General features: G+C 36.9%; 1 protein-coding gene across 3 annotated transcripts in view; it reads left to right on the plus strand.

Moving 5' to 3' along the window:
• blnk (B cell linker) overlaps positions 1–17,963 on the plus strand; it is a 58,030-nt gene extending 40,067 nt beyond the window's left edge. For 2 of the 3 annotated variants that reach the window (XM_041789590.1, XM_041789592.1), the window contains 15 exons: positions 1,348–1,431; positions 1,770–1,792; positions 1,877–1,905; positions 2,005–2,061; positions 2,163–2,187; positions 2,265–2,316; positions 6,122–6,182; positions 6,282–6,306; positions 6,431–6,461; positions 6,760–6,835; positions 8,023–8,051; positions 8,169–8,224; positions 8,312–8,395; positions 8,478–8,633; positions 17,829–17,963. In XM_041789590.1, the coding sequence (XP_041645524.1) occupies positions 1,348–1,431; positions 1,770–1,792; positions 1,877–1,905; positions 2,005–2,061; positions 2,163–2,187; positions 2,265–2,316; positions 6,122–6,182; positions 6,282–6,306; positions 6,431–6,461; positions 6,760–6,835; positions 8,023–8,051; positions 8,169–8,224; positions 8,312–8,395; positions 8,478–8,633; positions 17,829–17,945 (905 nt within the window). In that variant the 3' untranslated portion in view covers positions 17,946–17,963. The remainder of the gene's footprint in view (positions 1–1,347; positions 1,432–1,769; positions 1,793–1,876; positions 1,906–2,004; positions 2,062–2,162; positions 2,188–2,264; positions 2,317–6,121; positions 6,183–6,281; positions 6,307–6,430; positions 6,462–6,759; positions 6,836–8,022; positions 8,052–8,168; positions 8,225–8,311; positions 8,396–8,477; positions 8,634–17,828) is intronic. The other variant, XM_041789591.1, reaches the window with a different exon arrangement.

Genomic DNA, 17,963 nt, shown 5'->3' on the forward strand with positions numbered 1-17,963 from the left:
TGTCTCTTGTTGCTGCTTGCTTACGTCACGTCTCCGCCACACCTGAAAGCACTGCCCCTCGACGCTGATTGGTCCTGTCACTTTCTAACCAGGCCCAAACGGTTCAGACGGGAGCTTTGCAAGATGGATTCGCCAGTGAGAAACACAAAAATTGGCATATCCATCTGCTTTGCAAGGTTAGGAATACACATATATGGACAAAATTGTTGGCACCTTTCTGTTAAAGAAAGAAAAACCCAGAGTGGTCACTGAAATCAATTGAAACTGACAAAAGTAATAATAAATAAAAATACTGAAATTTATATACAGTTCAGTGGACATTAAACCTCTGAATAACATGTAACTGTAGTCACAGGAACATCAAGCTGTTTGGAGATAGTCCTATAGATTTCTTTTAACATGCTTGTCTATAATTTTCTTTCAAATCTCCAGAGACAGCTGTCTCCTTGGCTTTCTATGGTCCATGTTTAGTGTGGTACACACCATGATATCAAACAGTACAATGACTACTTTTCATCATTTAAATAAGCAGACTGTGTAAGGATGGCCTAGTGGGTTAGGCTCAAAAAAGGAGTCAAAGGTTCCAAAAAATGCAGTCCAAGTGAATTTATTTACAGTGAAAAATGTGCAGTGGTATTTACAGTGCAGGCCTGGAGAAAAATAATGCTAAAAACTTGAAAAAGGGGAAAAAATGTGAAAACAAAAGAAGACTGAGCTCTATACAATGCTCTGTTGCAGCTCTGCACACACTTTGTTCACTTTAAACGGCTCTCACAACCTAACAGCTCTGACACCAAGGCCTCAGCCTCCTCTTATATAGGAGTGAGGGGAAGGTACCAATGTCAAAGGACTAAGTTGAAATCAATTAACTCTACTAAACACAATAAATGACTGCAAAATGAATAAACATTTTCCAAACAAATTCATATCATCATACACAATATCACAGGTAAGTTACATGTTCACATTTAATTTAAAACAAGACATTTCCTTCTGTTTGCCATAAAAACACCCCTCCAACTCTACCACACTTGGTGCCTTCTACCCAGCACACCTGACATATCAATTTAAGCTATAAAGGTTTAGATAAAGTAAGGGTTTGAGCAGGAATATTTCTGTTCTGACCACTAATATTCCACAGAAAGGACCAAATGCAGTTCATCATATGACTTCCTTTCCAAATAACATTTTTAGAAAAATCTTCTTTTTAGAAAATCTGTGAATGAATCCATTGATATGTCTATCTTATGTCAGTCAGCCTCCCAATAACATAAAAAATATGACTACTACTGCTGCCAGGACATTTAAATAAAAGGAAAATCACCTCCATGCTTCTATGTGTTTCAGATTCCACGTTGCATAGTGGGAGCAGGACAGGCAGAGAACGTCCCGCAATCCCTTCACATTTATCAAAAAGTTCGTCAAGACCCGGTAAGCACAAAAACCTCTATGATGCACATCAGCACACGTTTGACAGTCCTTTTTTCTCAACCTTTAAAGCTCCTCTGGAAAAGTATGAGTTTCAGTGATGTTTGCACTTCTGTGGTCGAAGCTATACACGCTGTCCTTTTATTCTTTCTTTTTCTTTTCTGTGAGGTTGGTATTGGTAGGCTTTATAGATATTGTATTACAGTGAGAGATAAAAAATGAAATTAGTCATAATACTAAAAAGTAAAGTGCGTTTTGCATACTGCAGATTTTTTCCTCTGTTTTCTATAAAAATGCCAGTTTTTATTCTTGATCCAAATATACATTTGGTTATTTTGCAGGTGTCAGCATCCCTGAACAAGAGGTAAACTGTTCACATGAAAACATTTCCAAGCATTCTTAGTTATCCTCTTTATGTGTTAAATTCACTTTATGTCTGTCTCTACAGGAGAGCTCATTACGTCGTCCAGCAAACAGGTCAGTCTGAGACCGCCTTCACTTGGGTTTAGTCGTGTTTTACAGAGAAAATTGTTTTAGGATCTGAACTTAAGCCTGTTGTTTATCTTTTGTTGACAGATTGTGTCCACCACCCTCAAAAATCTCACCTTCATTGGCGCCGAAGCCAGGCCCCAGGTAAGACAGACCAGAGGCCTAAATAACTCACTCTCTCTGATTTAAAGTCATTACATTGCCTTCCTGTTATCACACTAATAGATCATGTTTTCCCTCTCCAGAATTCTTGTTAAATCTCCTCAGACTGTGAGTATTCAGAGGTGTAACAATTTAAGAAGAGTTTTACTGATATCAGAGTTAAACAGTCTTGTGGTAATTTTCAGGTTCAGGAGCCCACAGAAGAAGATGAATATGAAGTTTGTGACCCAGATAATGGTAACTAAAAGCAAAAACATTAATTATCTCTCTTTCATTCATGTGTAAACCCCCTATTGGTCAGATCCACAAAAGAATAGTGCTGCTTTTGCATGCACTAAATCTGTGCAGATGAAAGAAAATGGCAGCATCTGATCCACAGAGCACGTGTAAAGTGGGAACTGAGGAAACCACGTGCAAAATAGTCTGCTAAGCAAACAGCTCTCTGGGTGTGCCTGCCCCATTTGCAGCATGTAAATGAGGTAATATTCAAAGATTCTGAAAAAAAATGCTCCCTTCTTATGCAAATAAGCTTCAGTGCAAACTTATTCATAAAGGTCAGGTTTATTGCCTTAAGCAGCAAAGGTGGAGCAGTTTTACCCCCATCTGAACCCATGTATTATATCAATGCTATTTTGCCCCGCCCCTGCACTTAGTCGTTTGCAACTTTGAGTCCTAAGACAACATTTTATGCCTTGTTTTTGGCTCTGTAAAGCCCTTTCAACTGCTGTTTATGTTTATGGCCTTGCCTCATTCCAGGTGGATCTGGCTTTATGGCCTTAAAGTCTGTTTTCAGTGGGTCATGGATGTGTGCCTGTAAAAAAAAATCTTGGTAAAGTCTGCAATGTGAAGAAGCCCTTAGCAGACAATCATCTATAAATTTTATGTTATTGTTTTCTTATGACAGTGAGCAAATTTAGGAATCCCCTTGTCTTGGGATGACAGCTGTTTTTCACAATAATGCAGTAATTCTTTAAAATCACTGGAATATTACTGAAATGTACACCCCATCCTGAAAAATGGAGTAAAACAAAATGTATGCATGCCTGTTTTTTCAGTCACGTATCGTTGCATCAAAGGTCCAAACCGAACATTTATGTGATGGAATATGATCAGAAATTTTAGTTGTGATTTCTTATTGAGGAGGTGGTGGGTCCTGTGGACAGACCAGTCGAGAACCATGGCTTTAGATCACCTTAGGAAATGACTTGTTGGTCACAAGGAAGTTAGTCGGCAAAGCAAGTTTATTCACAGAGCAGCACTCATACACAAAGCGATTCAAAGTTCTTTAGCTATTTAAAAATAGGCATTGGTTGCATTAAGAGCCTCAGAAAGATGGCAAAAATGCATTAAAAATGGAATAAATCCAAGTATAACATCAATAACAGCATTAAGCAAAACTAAGAACTAAGAAATCAAAAATATATTGAAACATCCTCAAATTCTGTCTCTCCTCTGTGCACCTTACAGTGTTATAGTTCTCTTAAGTCCTGGCTAGAGTCCTACTTGCCTGGCAGTAACAGATTTATCTGCTGCTGAAAATATCCAGCTTAATGCACTCATTATTTCCTTATTGTGAAAGCAAGAGCCTAAATCCAGCTTTAATCTACAATGCAGATGACATTAATATAATCTAGTGTGTTCCATCTAAAGGATGGAAACATTAAATATATTTATGTAGGTATTAAAGGAATGTAACCTCTTACTGTTGACAAATGCAGATGACAGTAGATCATTCATCAATAGCAGAGTTATTGAGATGCACTCAATGTTCATTCAAACAACTGATGAGAAAGAAATAATTGATATTGTGCACAAATCTAAAATTTAAAAAATATACAGACTGACATGGTTTTGATATGTCCTTGATTAAGAAAATTATTGATTGTGCCACTAACTTTTATCTGTAATCGTTCCCTCATGGCTGAGAAACCTCCCAAAATGAAAACAGCTGAAGTTTTTCCAATAAACATGTTTTCAAATTATAGACCTATCTCACCATTATCACAGTTCTCAATTAGGTTTGTAAAGAGGCTTAATTCTTAACATAACATGCTCTGCAAACAGCACCACTTTGCTTGCACTAATAGATTTCATCAAAAAAATTATAAATACTACAGAGAGAAATGAATATATGATTGGGATATTTCTTGATTCATAGAAAGCATTTGACACCATTGACCACAAACTATTATTATCTAAATTACAAAGGTAGGGTATCAGAGGATTGGCTCGTGATTGGCTAACTAGCTATTTGGAGGACAGGCATCAATCTGTGCACATTTATAGCTCAAATTCAGACCTTTTGAAGGTTACATGTGGGGTGCTGCAAGGCTCAGTACTTGGACCTTCATTGTTCATACTGTATACTAGCCTTTGGTTTTAAAGGCACTGGTGTGTTTTTGAAACAACTTCTGGATACAGCAGAGAAAGAACTACACATGATTTAAAAAATGGTTTGATGCCATAGAGCAGCGGTACTCAACGTGTGGCTCTAGAGCAACATGGGACTCTTTTGTGATGATTTGTGGTTCTTTTATGTCTTAATTTGAAATATTTTCCCCCAGAAAACCTTAAAAAAGGAAAACTATGACCTCAGAAATTATCCATTGCAAGTCACATTAATAGTTTGTTTCTCACACTTACACAGTCGGCTTAATTGCCAACTTTTAAATTTGTCTGTATATTTCCATTGCCCTTATTTGTATATTTTTTTGCCACTTTTAATTCATTTTTAATGCTTTAAGCCCACTTCTGGCACTTCTTTTTGCCACTTTTATCCCGTTTTTGACTCTTTCATCCTGTTTTTTTGCTATTTTTGCCATTCTTCACTCATTTAAGCTGCCTTATGCCACTAAATGCCCCTTTTTCCCAATTTTTGCCACTCTTTGCTACTTTTTGACAATCTTCTCACCTTTTGCTAGCTTTTGCCAATTTTTATCTCTTTTCACTCATTTTTGCTCATATTTTAGCAACTTGTTGAAAATTTTTGCCACTTTGTAACTCATTTTTGTGTAATTTCTTACCCAAATTTTGTCGTTTTCTGCCCATTTTTGTCCCTTTTCACCCAGTTTTTGACATTGTGTGCCTACTTTGCCTATTTTCACCCTTTTTGCTGCTTTTAGACCATTCTGCCCTCTTTAACTTATTTTTGTTTCCACTTTAACCCATTTTTGCCACTTTTCACCAACTAGATAGTGGCTCTTGCAAAGGTAGTTTTTCAACAGTTCGGCTCTTTGGTTGAGCAGGGTTGAGTAACTTCACCTTGGTAAAACAAAATGCATAATTTCATCACACCTTGACAGTAAGATAGGAACACATTAATTTGAAATGGAAACTGAGTGTGATTTTTTTAGGTGTAATGATTGACACTAAATTAAATTCATATTTGCACACAAACTATGTCACAGCAAAAATGTCAAAATCCATTGCAATTCAGTATAAGGCTCAAGATTTCAGAAATCTTTGTACATCTTCTACTCACTTATGGTCCTGTTCATGGCGTACTGTGTGGAGGTTTGGGAAAACAAAAAATATATATTTTTTTTGCAAAAGACAGTCATCAGAGTCATACACAAACAAACCCTGTCATGAGCCAACTAATACTCTATTCCTTTGCCATTATTATAAATACTGAAATTTACAGACTTAGCAGAATACATCACAGTAATAATAAGGTATAAAGTTAACAATGGACAATTACCACTAAGTATCCAGAAGTTGTTTGTTAAAGGAGTAAACTTGTGAAATTCTCCTTCAAACAATTTAAAAACATGCAGTACATGTAATACTGGTAATACTGGTAATACTGGTCAGACTCAAAAAACTGTATGAAATCATTTGATTATAAAATACAGCATGGAAAATGAATATGTTTATATATGCATTTATAGTCCATCATTAATAACAACAGTGTTGTTCTAGCTATGAATTTACTTTTATGATGGTTGAAGTTGGAGTAGCTCCAACTTCAACCATCTCGCCTACCTTGGAAATTCAGAAATTTCACTTTGACCTTCATTTGGTTTCTTCTTCTTTTTTTCAGGTCCATGTGAAAAACCATCAGAAAGTCCTCCTAAAATTCTTCCAAAACCTGTACCAAGAGGGTGAGCATCACCAAACCAAACACTGTTTCACTTTCATCTACTCCAGTGTGTTTAAGTTTTGTCAAGTAATAGCTGATGTGTTTTTTTCTCTCTCTGGAGGTCACCGAAACCACCTATACGGCCGGTAGGAACAACAACAAACTCAATCATGACTTCAGTTGTTTTATTTTCTGCTATAGCTGATATGATTGATGTGATGTAATGTTTGATTGTGGAGCTGAAAATCATTGAATCCTATTCTTTTGCAGAGACCAGATTTAAAACCCAGAGAATTTACCAGTAAGTCACACATTAAAGCAGTTTACATACAGTATGTACAAATTATCCAAGACTCCATAGATTCATTAAACCTTCTTTTTAGATGCACTCCTTTACATTCACTCAAATTTGAATTTCTGTGCTGAAGCACTAATAAATGCCACAGTGAGGAGATATTGAGTTGGTCTTGTGAGTTTTATATAATAGTCTGATAACAGACATGCCATATATACCCGATGACTTAAATTTGTAGCATATCACTGCTACCTCTCTTGACTAAACAGCACAGCCTGGTTGACACATGTATTTATTTCCACAGGTCAAACGATGCCTGTGATGCACACTGAGCCGAAGCCTCCACCCAAAACTTTTACACTGGACATGAAACGGCCAAAGTGAGAAGTTCAACAGTCCAGCTTTTTATGTCAAATGTATCCATTCATTTTTATTTCACCCTGATTTCCCATGATAAGTTATTTCTGATTGTTTTGTAGGAATTTTAATTTGTTTATTTTGTTTACCAAGAATTGTAAAAGCAAAAAGCAAGCATAAATTGTCATAACTAAGCTGATTAATGTGAGAAATGGCCACACTGCATGTCGAGATCTGGTCAGACTTACTGGAATCCAAAAATGTTGCATTACTGCTTACTGCTGGATTTTTCTTATCCCGTTCATCCTTTACTTGGTCTGGCAAACCTCAGTCTAGGCTTTGAGAAGGCCTGAAGGCCTTTCTCAGTAGCACCTTCAATTCCTTTCTGGTTGTTCCAGAAACACACAACAAATTTCTTATGGCATCAACAATAATCTCTGTTCAGTCAGGAACACTCTCATACTAGACTAGACTATTTATGACAATAAGGATACAGTTTTACTTGGTGGAGAAGGCTCTGCTCCAAAGATGCTTCCTGGGTTAGTCAAGCAGCATGCTTTGAATTTACTGGGAGCTCATTGCTAGAAACTCCATAAAGCAAAAATCTGAATATGAGGATGCAACAAGGTTTATGTTATAAAGGAGGAGGCTGGGGTGGCGGAGGTTAAACCTTGCCAGCTGCAGATGTGGTGCATCAGCGGTGATGCAAGCAGAAATTAGAGAGAAGTACATCATAATAAATGGACCGCCGTGTTGAGCCAGTGAATTAGACGCCACTTTTGATGTCAACCTTATAGCAACAACTCAAAATATCACATCTTGTCTTCATTTTTCTTCTGTATTTCTTCCTGCTGGTCTTTTCCCTCATTACTTCCATCAAGGCTTGCTGCTGTGGATCAGCCCATCTACAAATGCTTCATCTATTAACATCATCCTTACTTCTATTATCATTACTGCAACAGATCATTTGAATCTTAGAGCAATACTACTTTACTGCTGTATTAATTATAGTTCTCTGTATTGCATTATCATCCAAGCTCCCAATGCTAACATTGTTCTGTTTTCTATTAATCATAACTGTTACTGCAAATTTTTCATATATTGCTACCATCATCAAGGGGGTCCAAGGACAAAGACTAGGAACCTCTGTTGTCTGTCATCTCTGCTGTGCATTCACTGTGGTCTTCTCTGTTTGTGCTCTCTCCTGCAGAATTCCTCTTCCACAGGTTATCTCCTCCAGTAAGTAAACTCTTGCATGAGTCTTAAAGTTGACTTAAAGATATGAAATGTAGAATGTAATTACTACTTTGCTACATAAATTGCATTATTAAAACTATTGCATGTTTGTTGCTCCAGAAGCAGCTGACAGAGGGAGTGATTCTGCTGAAGAATGGTCACCAGAGCAAGACAAGGTGTGCTCTTGTTTTCTGGTTCTGTTCTGTAATAATAAAATCAGTGTTGGTTTAAATTCCCGCTCATTTTCATGTACTTCATGCCAGGATGCAGACCTGTGGAGGAAGCCCTGGTATGCCAACACATGTGACCGCAAGACCGCTGACGACATCTTGATTCGCTCGAATAGAGTGAGTGTTATTCTTTATTATCCACAGAGGTGCACCATAATTCTTTTACTGGTTGTTACTGGGATTGGTCTCTGTGTTTCAGGACGGGGCGTTCATGGTGAGGAAGAGCTCAGGGCAGAACGCAAAGCAGCCGTACACACTGGTGGTCTATTACAAGAGCAGAGTGTACAACATCCCCATCAGATTCATACTGGCGAGTCAGCAGTACGCTCTGGGGCGGGAGAAGAAAGGAGAAGAGGTTTGTGTCTCCATTGTCTGACTGGATTACAAACTGTTGCCTGTGATTACAAAGTGTAGAGTCAGCAGAGGTTAAGGAATGATTTTCTAGACTATTTGTAGAAAGAACCTCATTTGTGTCTTATGTTTGTCGTGAATAAGTGGAAATCTCCTGCCCATGTTGTTTAAAAGTTGACTCTAGATGACCGGATAGTTTAACTTTGGTCTCATAGTGATGTTTAAAATACAAACCCTGGTTCCAAAAAAGTTAGGATGTTGTGAAAATGTGAATAAAAACTAAGTATAGTGATTTGCAAATCTTGTTCAGCCTAAATTTAATCGAATACAGCACCAAAAACAGACATTTAATGGTCAAACTAATAACATTTTTTGTTTTTGTTAAATATAAACACACTCTGAAATTGATATCTGCAACATGTTCCAAAAAAGTTGGGACGGGGCATGTTTACCACTGTTACATCACCTTTTCTTCTTACAACAGTGTAAGCATAGAAGGGCCGAAGACACTGAGGCTTGAAGCGTTAAAAGTGTAATTATTTCCCATCTTTGCTCGATGAGCATCTGAAGTCACTCAGCAGTGCACCGCCTCAATCATCATATTTTGTGCTTCATAATGCACCATACCAGGGTTATTATAATTAACTAAAATGTAAACATCATTTTATTTAATTTTTAATTTTTATTTATTTTTTTATTGGTGAGAAATAACAAGACAGATGAGGGATATTCAAGTAGTACATGAGGGACCGTGAGGGATGGAGGGGTAAAATAAAAATGTATATCTATTAATTTACATTCATTATATTAGAATATAATAAAATATATATATATAATAATAATAATAATGAATAATAATACAAAAAATACTCTAAAATCATTTTAGTTAACTGAAACAAAATAAAAACGAAGCTTAACAAATAAAATGAAAACTAACTAAAACCATATTACCATATTACACCGTGCTTACAAAACAAAAAAAACTAAGTAGAATTAGGGACAAAATCCCCTTAGTTTTAGTCTTTGCCAATAGAATATTGACTGAATTGAACACCAAGGCCTAGAGAGAATAAAATCGCCTGATTTGATTGAAGACAACGTAACACTGTGGTAATTTTAGGTTTTGATTTGTATACAGACATTAAAATTGAATAACTACAGTGAAAAGTTAAGAGCTCTTTTTGGTCTCGACCCTAACAGGTATCCCACTTTGCCGAAAAAAAAAAAAAACTAACACTATAACTAATAAAAACTAAACTAATACTAAGAATTTTTGCAAAATAAAAACTAAACAAAAAAAAGCAGTAAAAACTAATTAAATAATAAACTGAAAGTCAAAACAAAAGCTAAAAACTTAATGAAAATTAAAACTAATGAAAAATCCAAAACTATTATGACCTCACACCGTACATTATTAATAGGAGACAGTTCTGGACTACATGCAGGCCAGTCTAGTATCTTTCACTCTCTTTCTTCAGAGCCATGCTGTTGTAACTCATGCAGGATGTGGCTTGGCATCATCTCTCTGAAATAGGCAGGACGGTCACTGAAAAGACAGCATCTGAATGGAAGCTTGTGTTGCTCTAAAACCTATATTAGCCTTGACAAATGCACAAGTTACCCATGCCATAGACACTAATACACCCTGCCACCATCACAGAGGCTGGCTTGTTAGCTTTTTGTTGACAACAATCCAGAAGATCCTTCTCCTCTCAACAATTTTTTACAAAATAACTGAAACATTAACCTGTCAGACCACAGCATACCTTCACAGTATACTCCAGTCCATCTCAGATGAGTTTAAGGTCAGAGAAGTCAGAGGCACTTTTGAATAATGTCATTATACTGCAGTTGATTTGCATGACAGAGTTTTAACTTACATCTGTAGATGCAGTGACATATTGTGTTAAAAATTATTTTTTCAAAGTGTTTTCATTCTTGTGAGAAAATATCTCTTTAAAGTACTTTACACGGATCCCTGCTTGTTTCTGTTAGTTGTTAGTATTAATAATTTTGTGTACTGAAAAATTAATAGAAATAGTAATTACTAGAAATTATTAGAAAATTACACGGCTGTCAACAGGTTAGCTGCAGGAGTCTCAAAGAAAACCATCTAATGGTTTTAAATCCACCTACAGCAGTAAAACAGCATCACATCATCATGCTGATCATCCTACAAAGACTAAGGAATTGTTCATAAACAAAATAGAAAATAGATTAGTTAGAAAAAGGAACATCCCTGGAGGTTTTCTCTGCTGCTTTGTGAAAGTCAAACATCCCTTTGTTTTGTTGTCTGCTGTACAAAACATGGATGATTATACATGCAAATTGTTGCAGCGCTTCATAGATCTACCCACCAAAATCCAAGCTTTATGACGTGGGTGTTATGAGGGTAATTTTGCATAATGATGCTTTTCTTTATGCATAAAATATTAATGCAAATGTGAACAAGGTGGCAGGAATGAAAAGATTTGTTTTATGCTGGCCACACACTAGACGATTTTCAAATCTTAAATGTTTTAAAAATGTGGGAGACTACAGACATAAAGACGATTTCAAACAAATTTTTCATCTTATAATCCTCTGGATGCACAAGCTAGACGACCCAGTCCGACTGACTTCTGGATAAAAATAAACATGGACGTCTACTGATATCCTCGGCCGACTGTTCCTCCACCACAGGCTGTCCTGGAGTTACAGTTGCAGCAAAAACATAACACAAGAAAAAGAATATGAAAACATCCTGAATGGAATGACGGTAAAGTTGCGTTTATGTGTGTGAGCCATGGAAGTACGTATCACTCAGCTGGTGATGCTGCCAAGTCTGCTTACTCTTAGTTGTGGGTACAAATCGAGGTCTGGGAGGCTACGATGAATTTGGGAACAGTAAGATGGTCTTGTTGAAACCACACACTTAAGGATTATTCAGACAAATGATCATTTGCTCCACTGGGGATATGCCCCCACAATCATCGGGGAAGGCTAAACCTATAAAAACTACAGTGCCTATAAAAAGTATTCACTCCCTTGGATGTTTAACACTTTTATTGATTTTATAAACCTATTATGCTAAGAAGAATTTGGCTTTTTTGACACAAAAAAACCCAGAAAAAAATCTCTTTAATGTCAAAGTGAAAACAACTTTCTACAAAGTAATGTCAACTGAATAAAATATGTGTGTAATGTAAAGTTAGTGACTTCATAAATATTCACCCCCTTCAAGTAAATATTTAGTAGAGTCACCTTTGGCTCAGACTTGCACATCTGGACAATTTTACTCCATTGTTCTTTAAAAAAAAAACTGCCCAAGCTCTGTCATGCTTCACAGGGATTGAGTGTGAATAGCCCTTTATAAGTCCAGCTGTAAATTCTCTATTGGATCGAGGTCTGGGCTTTGACTCAGCCACTCCAGAATATTCCCCTTGTTGTCTTTAAACCATTACAGTGTAGCTTCCGCTGTACACTTCAGGTCATTGTCTTGCTGGATAATAAATACAGCATCCCAAGCCATAGTTCTCTTGCAGACGGTATAAGATTGTCCTCCAGAATTTTCCTATATTTTGCTGAATTCATTTTACACTATACCTTGACAGGTCTTCCAGGGCTGGCTGCTGAAAAGAATCCCTACAGCATGATGCTGCCACCACCAAGGTTGTTATAGTTAACTAAAACTAACTAAATAACTAAGAGTAAAATTTAAAAGTTAATTTAGATAACTGAAACTAAATAAAAACTAAGCTTTACAAAAAAAACTAACTAACTAACTAATTAAAAAACTAACTCAAACTGTATAGTGCATTTACAAAACTGACTAAAGTAAAACAAAAATGAAGACAAAATATCCTTAGTTTTAGTCTTTGACACAACCATACTGGCACCTACACACAAGTCTGGGGAGTGTAAAGTTGCCTGATCTGATTGGTTATGGCTTCATAAAGTGGTAGTTCTATGTGTGGAGTTGTATTCAAACATCATCATTGAATAGATAAATGATAAGTGAAGAGTAGCCTGTTTCAATAGGTTTTGAAAAATGTATGACGCTCACTCATCTATCCATAAAAAAAATAAAACTAACACTAAAACTAATAAAAACTAGAGTAAAACCAAGAATTTTTGCAAAATAAAAACTAAACTAACAAACTAGTAGTAAAAACTAATAAAAGCTAGACTGAAATCAAACACAGAGAGTGAAAATGAAATAAAAATAGAAACTAATGAAAAATCCAAAACTATTATAACCTTTGTCACCACTTTGCTTCACAGTCAGGATGGTGTGTTTGTGGTGATGTGCAGTGTTTGGTGTCCACCAAACACAGAGTCTTGTCTGATGACCAAAAAGCACCATTTTGATCTCACTGGACCAATGAACTTTCATCAACTTGCCCATAAGTTCTCCCACGTGCCTTTTGGTGAACTCTAGTCCAGATTTAACCTGAGTTTTCTTCAATATTGACTTTCTCTTTGCCACTCTCCTATTAAGCTTTGGCTGGTGAAGAACCTGGGCAACAGTTGTTGTATGCAGTGTGTGTCTGGCCTTACTTACCGATCAAAGTTGAAGAAAATTGACATGTTTAGGCTGTAGTAGGACATCTTCAGGCTGGCATCACTACATCATTGTAAGCCTGATCTGAGGCTAGATTTGTCTTCCCCGATAATCATGGGGGTGTATCTTGAGTGGAGGCTCGTCTCAAACAATCATTTGTCTGAATAATCCTCAAGGGTGTGGTGTCAACACGGTTATTTTACTGCTCAAAATTGCGTCATAGTCTCCCAGCCCCTACATCATAAATATTAAACGTTCTGAGTTGTTATGCCTCGGACTGAATATCAACAACAACCAATGAGAGCGAGCAGACCGGACAGCATCACAAACCTAATACTACATACTGCCACTATAAACGAACATAAAAACGACTCTACTTTCAATCAAGCCAGGACTCCATTCATATTCTCTGCCTTGTTTTAGGTATTTTGCTGCACATATACAAACTCATAGGACAACTTATTTTGGAGGGTCAAGTCAAGTATATTGATAGTCATTTATGTTTATTCTTATCCTTTAGTCACATGATGATGTGAGGTCATCGGGTTGGCAGGTGTGTGGTCTTCAGTGGTCTGATGGTCTGGCTGAGTCATCTACAGTGCACACGAAGATTATACGATTAAAAAATCATTTAAAATTGTCCTTATTTCTGTGGTCTCCCACATTTTACAAAATCATTAAGATTTGAAGATCATCTAGTGTGTGGTCGATCTAAGTATAGATGGGTAACTGGCATGTGAAGCCCGCTTCCTCACTCAATGCAACCCTCAAAACAATTTTAGATGAGGGAAACATAAAATCTGCACAAAGACCAAATGCATGTAAAGTTTGAAAAGTAGAAATATTCCAATGATAATCTTTCAATACCAGTATATGTTGTGTTTTTTGCCAAAAAATAAAATAGAAGGTAAAACTTGTAGGGCTGTCAAAATAACATGTTTATTTTAACTGATTAATTGCAACAAAAACTGCTTATTCAAAGTTTTTAGTTTTAATTAATCAGTCCACCATCATATGTCCCTCTTCATGTAACTGTCTACACAGTAGCTTTGTAATCCATCCACAAAACCAGGGATAATTATCCAGACAGACTGCCCCATCTCTTCTCCTCCCCTGCCTGTGTTTGTAAAAACAAACACAAACATAGTCCCACATGCAGAGACATGCTGACGTCCAAATATTGAATAAGTCTATTGATGTGCCATTTTTCCCTGTGAAGTATAAATGTTCTCCTGATGCTATTCAGAAGCTTGTTTTTTTTTTTTCTTTTTTTTCCATCTCCTGTGCACTGGCGTCTAATAAAAAGAGATTCACATGGAAAAAACATTAACGTCTGAGACCAACAAAATACTGATGAAGAGGCAGGGAGACAGAAAGAAGGGCGGGGCAAACAGCCAAACAGCCTTGTGCAAGAGAGCAGATGAAACTAGAATAAATATTTTCTACTTTCATTAAAGTTTAAAGATCTAAATGTTGGTATAATTAATGAAGAGCAAAGCTATATACAGTATCTGCTTGTTTTGATCTATCAGTCGTCCAACTGAGAGTACTGCATAAAATTTAACAAGGAAATAAAATAATGTGGCCCTCTTGGTAACTCTTGCCTAACTCTGATTTAAGTAACTGTTATAGGATTTTGGCTTTATATACTTTTATTAGGGAGACAGGACAGTGGGTGGAGCTGGAAATCAGGGAGGTGGACAGTGGCATATGGGCAAGGAGCCAGATGTCAGATTTGAACCCATCTCACCAGCTTAGAAGACTATAGATCTTTAGGATCCTTAACCAAATAAATTTGTTTGCTTCAACCTTAGCATCTATTAAACGCATCTTTAAGAATATTAACCTGACACACCAGATGGATATGTTTCACACACCCATCAGGAAAAACCTCCCATAGACGGTGTTTGGGAAAGGGAGGGCGATTGGATAAACGCTCTGTCTGTCACATCTTTATGGGCCAATCAGAGCAACAAAACACGTGACAATAAGACGCATCCAGTTGGGCTTTGTTCTTCTTTTAACGAAGAAATGTCATGAAGTCTTGATAAAACTGAGGCTACAGCAGCATCCATGCTAATCTCCTCTGACATGATTGCACAGGCCTCTTGCTTAAATCACGACTCAGCCGTGCACGGAAGTAGTGCCTCTTACTCCTGATTGGTCCTGTCACTCTCTTATAGGGCCCAATCAGTTCAGATGGGAGCTTTGCAAGATGGATTTGCCAGTAAGAAACATGGAAATTGGTGAATCCATCTGCTTTACAAGGTTATGAAATGTAGTTTTTGCACAAATCTGAAATGGCTGGAGTGCATTTTGAACTTTTAGCAATATTATTTCTGTGCAAGTAACTATTTCTACTCCTATTTATTGAGTTTCAGTCTAATTTTCTGCATTTCTTCTTATCTTGTGTTGTTATTATATAAGGTTTTTCTCATGTATGTTGTGTACTCCTAGTCTAAAAGCTCACTGAGTCAATGGTTGTCATACGAAATGCACCATATATATAAATCTGACTTGACTGTAGCCTCCATACATGAGACACACAAACATTATAGGCTACCCACTCCTCATATTAATTTCCAGGCTGAGTAGAAACCAGGCCCACTGCTCTGCCCACCTCCACAGCTTACTTCTTATTTTGAATTGAGGACTCTGTTCATTAAAAACAGCACTTCATATTAGCAAACCAATGTTTTGTTTTCATGGATGAATTTGTCCTAAGGAGAAAAACTGTTAAAAGTAGCCTGCCTGGCTACAAGTTATCCAAGAATGCTTTACAAGTAGCTCGCCTAACAAATCAGAAAGGCTACTTTTAACAGCTTTTCGCCCTCATTATGAGAACGTATTTAATGAGACCAAAATGTCTGTTCACTGTTTAGTACATACACTGTATGAAAGGCTTTTTTAAAACACAGGTAAACATGCTGAGCACTGCATCTTTACTTAAACATTTTATTGTTTTGATAGAGAGCCCCCCCTACACATACCGTGTAGTATTCACACAGGATTACTATGGCCTGTAGACCTCTGATAATTTGTGCATTTCCCCTGACGTCAATGTTTTTTGCAGTGCATTCACTAGTGACACTTCAGCAGGAGAACATGGAGCATCTGCACAGCAGCAGCAATGAAAACACTATAAATGTTTATTTCTAAATTACAAACAAAAATGCAATGTGGTGCACATCTTTTGCAGGTGACGTTTCTTGCAGCCTATCCTACACATACTGTTCACCAGAGTTTCCGATAGATAACATGGGCCAACAAGATGTTTTTTATTTTTTTTAATTTTTAAAATCTGTAGCAAGCTGTCGGCGATCAATAAATGGGTAAACAATCTCCCCTGGCTCTCCTAGTACGCACTGAGGTCCCATTCTCTCCTGTGTGAATCTACAGCTGATCAGACATAAGAGGATGAAAAAAGAGCACTTTAACATCCCATCCACATGAGAGTGAGACATCTATGAACAGATCTCTGCATCTATTGAAAGCTGTCTGCAGTGGAAGCGTTCAATGTTTTTCTGCCCCTTATTAGTTTGGGATCATTATGATCAACAACCATCCTAGATCAGGGTTTGTAGCCTAGTAGCCTAGTTACTGAAAAGGCTTGAGCGACACATTTCATTTGGTAAATTTTTTAACGCATGAAATGATCCGCTTAATAATACTGATACAAGATCAGGCACTGTGTGTATTAAGACACGTTCATTGGATAGTAGACTTTAAATAAATAAATAGATAATGCTAAATTGTCATTTGTCAGCATGAGAAATCAACTGAAAGAAAAGCACAATAATACCTCATTTGTGTCAAAACTTGGTAAACACTCTACGCAGCCTCTAATATGTTTTTTCAATCAGAAAAAGCTGCACTGACCATAAAAAACACATAATTGCCACCCTTAATTACATAGATGTCGATTCACACAGGGTAAGTATCAACTTTGGGCCTCTGTCTGCTGAAATATGGTTGATCATTTGCCCTAGACGTTTTACTGCACAAATTATAGATGTGGATGATTCGCGCAAGATTAAAAACACAGACGTCTTGTGTGATTATTACAAATTACCAGAGGTAATACTAATCCTGTGCAAATGGGGCTTTAAATTGTATTCATTGAAAAAAGCCCAACAGAAAAGTCCCACACACTTGTTTTTACCAAAAGACTTTTGTACAAATTAACCAGTGAATGCTTTATTAGGATAGTTAATACATGTAAATCTAACCTTGACAACCTCAGAGCAGACAAGGCTTTGCACCATAGCTACGGGGGCTTGGACCCTAGGTTGGGGGCTAGGGTCCAAGACTAATGTACTAAAATGCTCAAAGAAAAAAGTGTGCATATTCCTTACATCTGGGTATACCAAGCATTATATCAGGTTGGGTTAAGAAAGGTTAGTAGAAAGCACAGAGCTAAGAGACAAGTGCTATCTATGAAGGGCACAGGCTCTCAAGATAAGGTTGCAAATAGTTTTCTAATGCATCACTAAAGCATTTGTAACTTTTTAAAGTGATGCATATGTTAATAATGTTTCCCAGATGTTAAGTATTTACTACTTCTTTACTAATGCTGGAAGTGAGTAGTTATATAAAGTGTTAGCAAATATTTTACATTTTAATTCTAACAATCTTTTTTTGTTGTTGTTTTCACAGTATTTCAGCAGCGTCACCCACATCATTGAGAATCATCAGAGGAATCCCCTGGTGCTGATCGACAGTCAGAGTAACAGCAAGGACGCCACCAAACTGAGCTACCCTGTGAAGCCCTGAATGAGCGAACGTCCCGCT

Source organism: Cheilinus undulatus, linkage group 6 (genome assembly GCF_018320785.1).
Source record: "Cheilinus undulatus linkage group 6, ASM1832078v1, whole genome shotgun sequence".
Taxonomy (NCBI): Eukaryota; Metazoa; Chordata; class Actinopteri; order Labriformes; family Labridae; genus Cheilinus; species Cheilinus undulatus.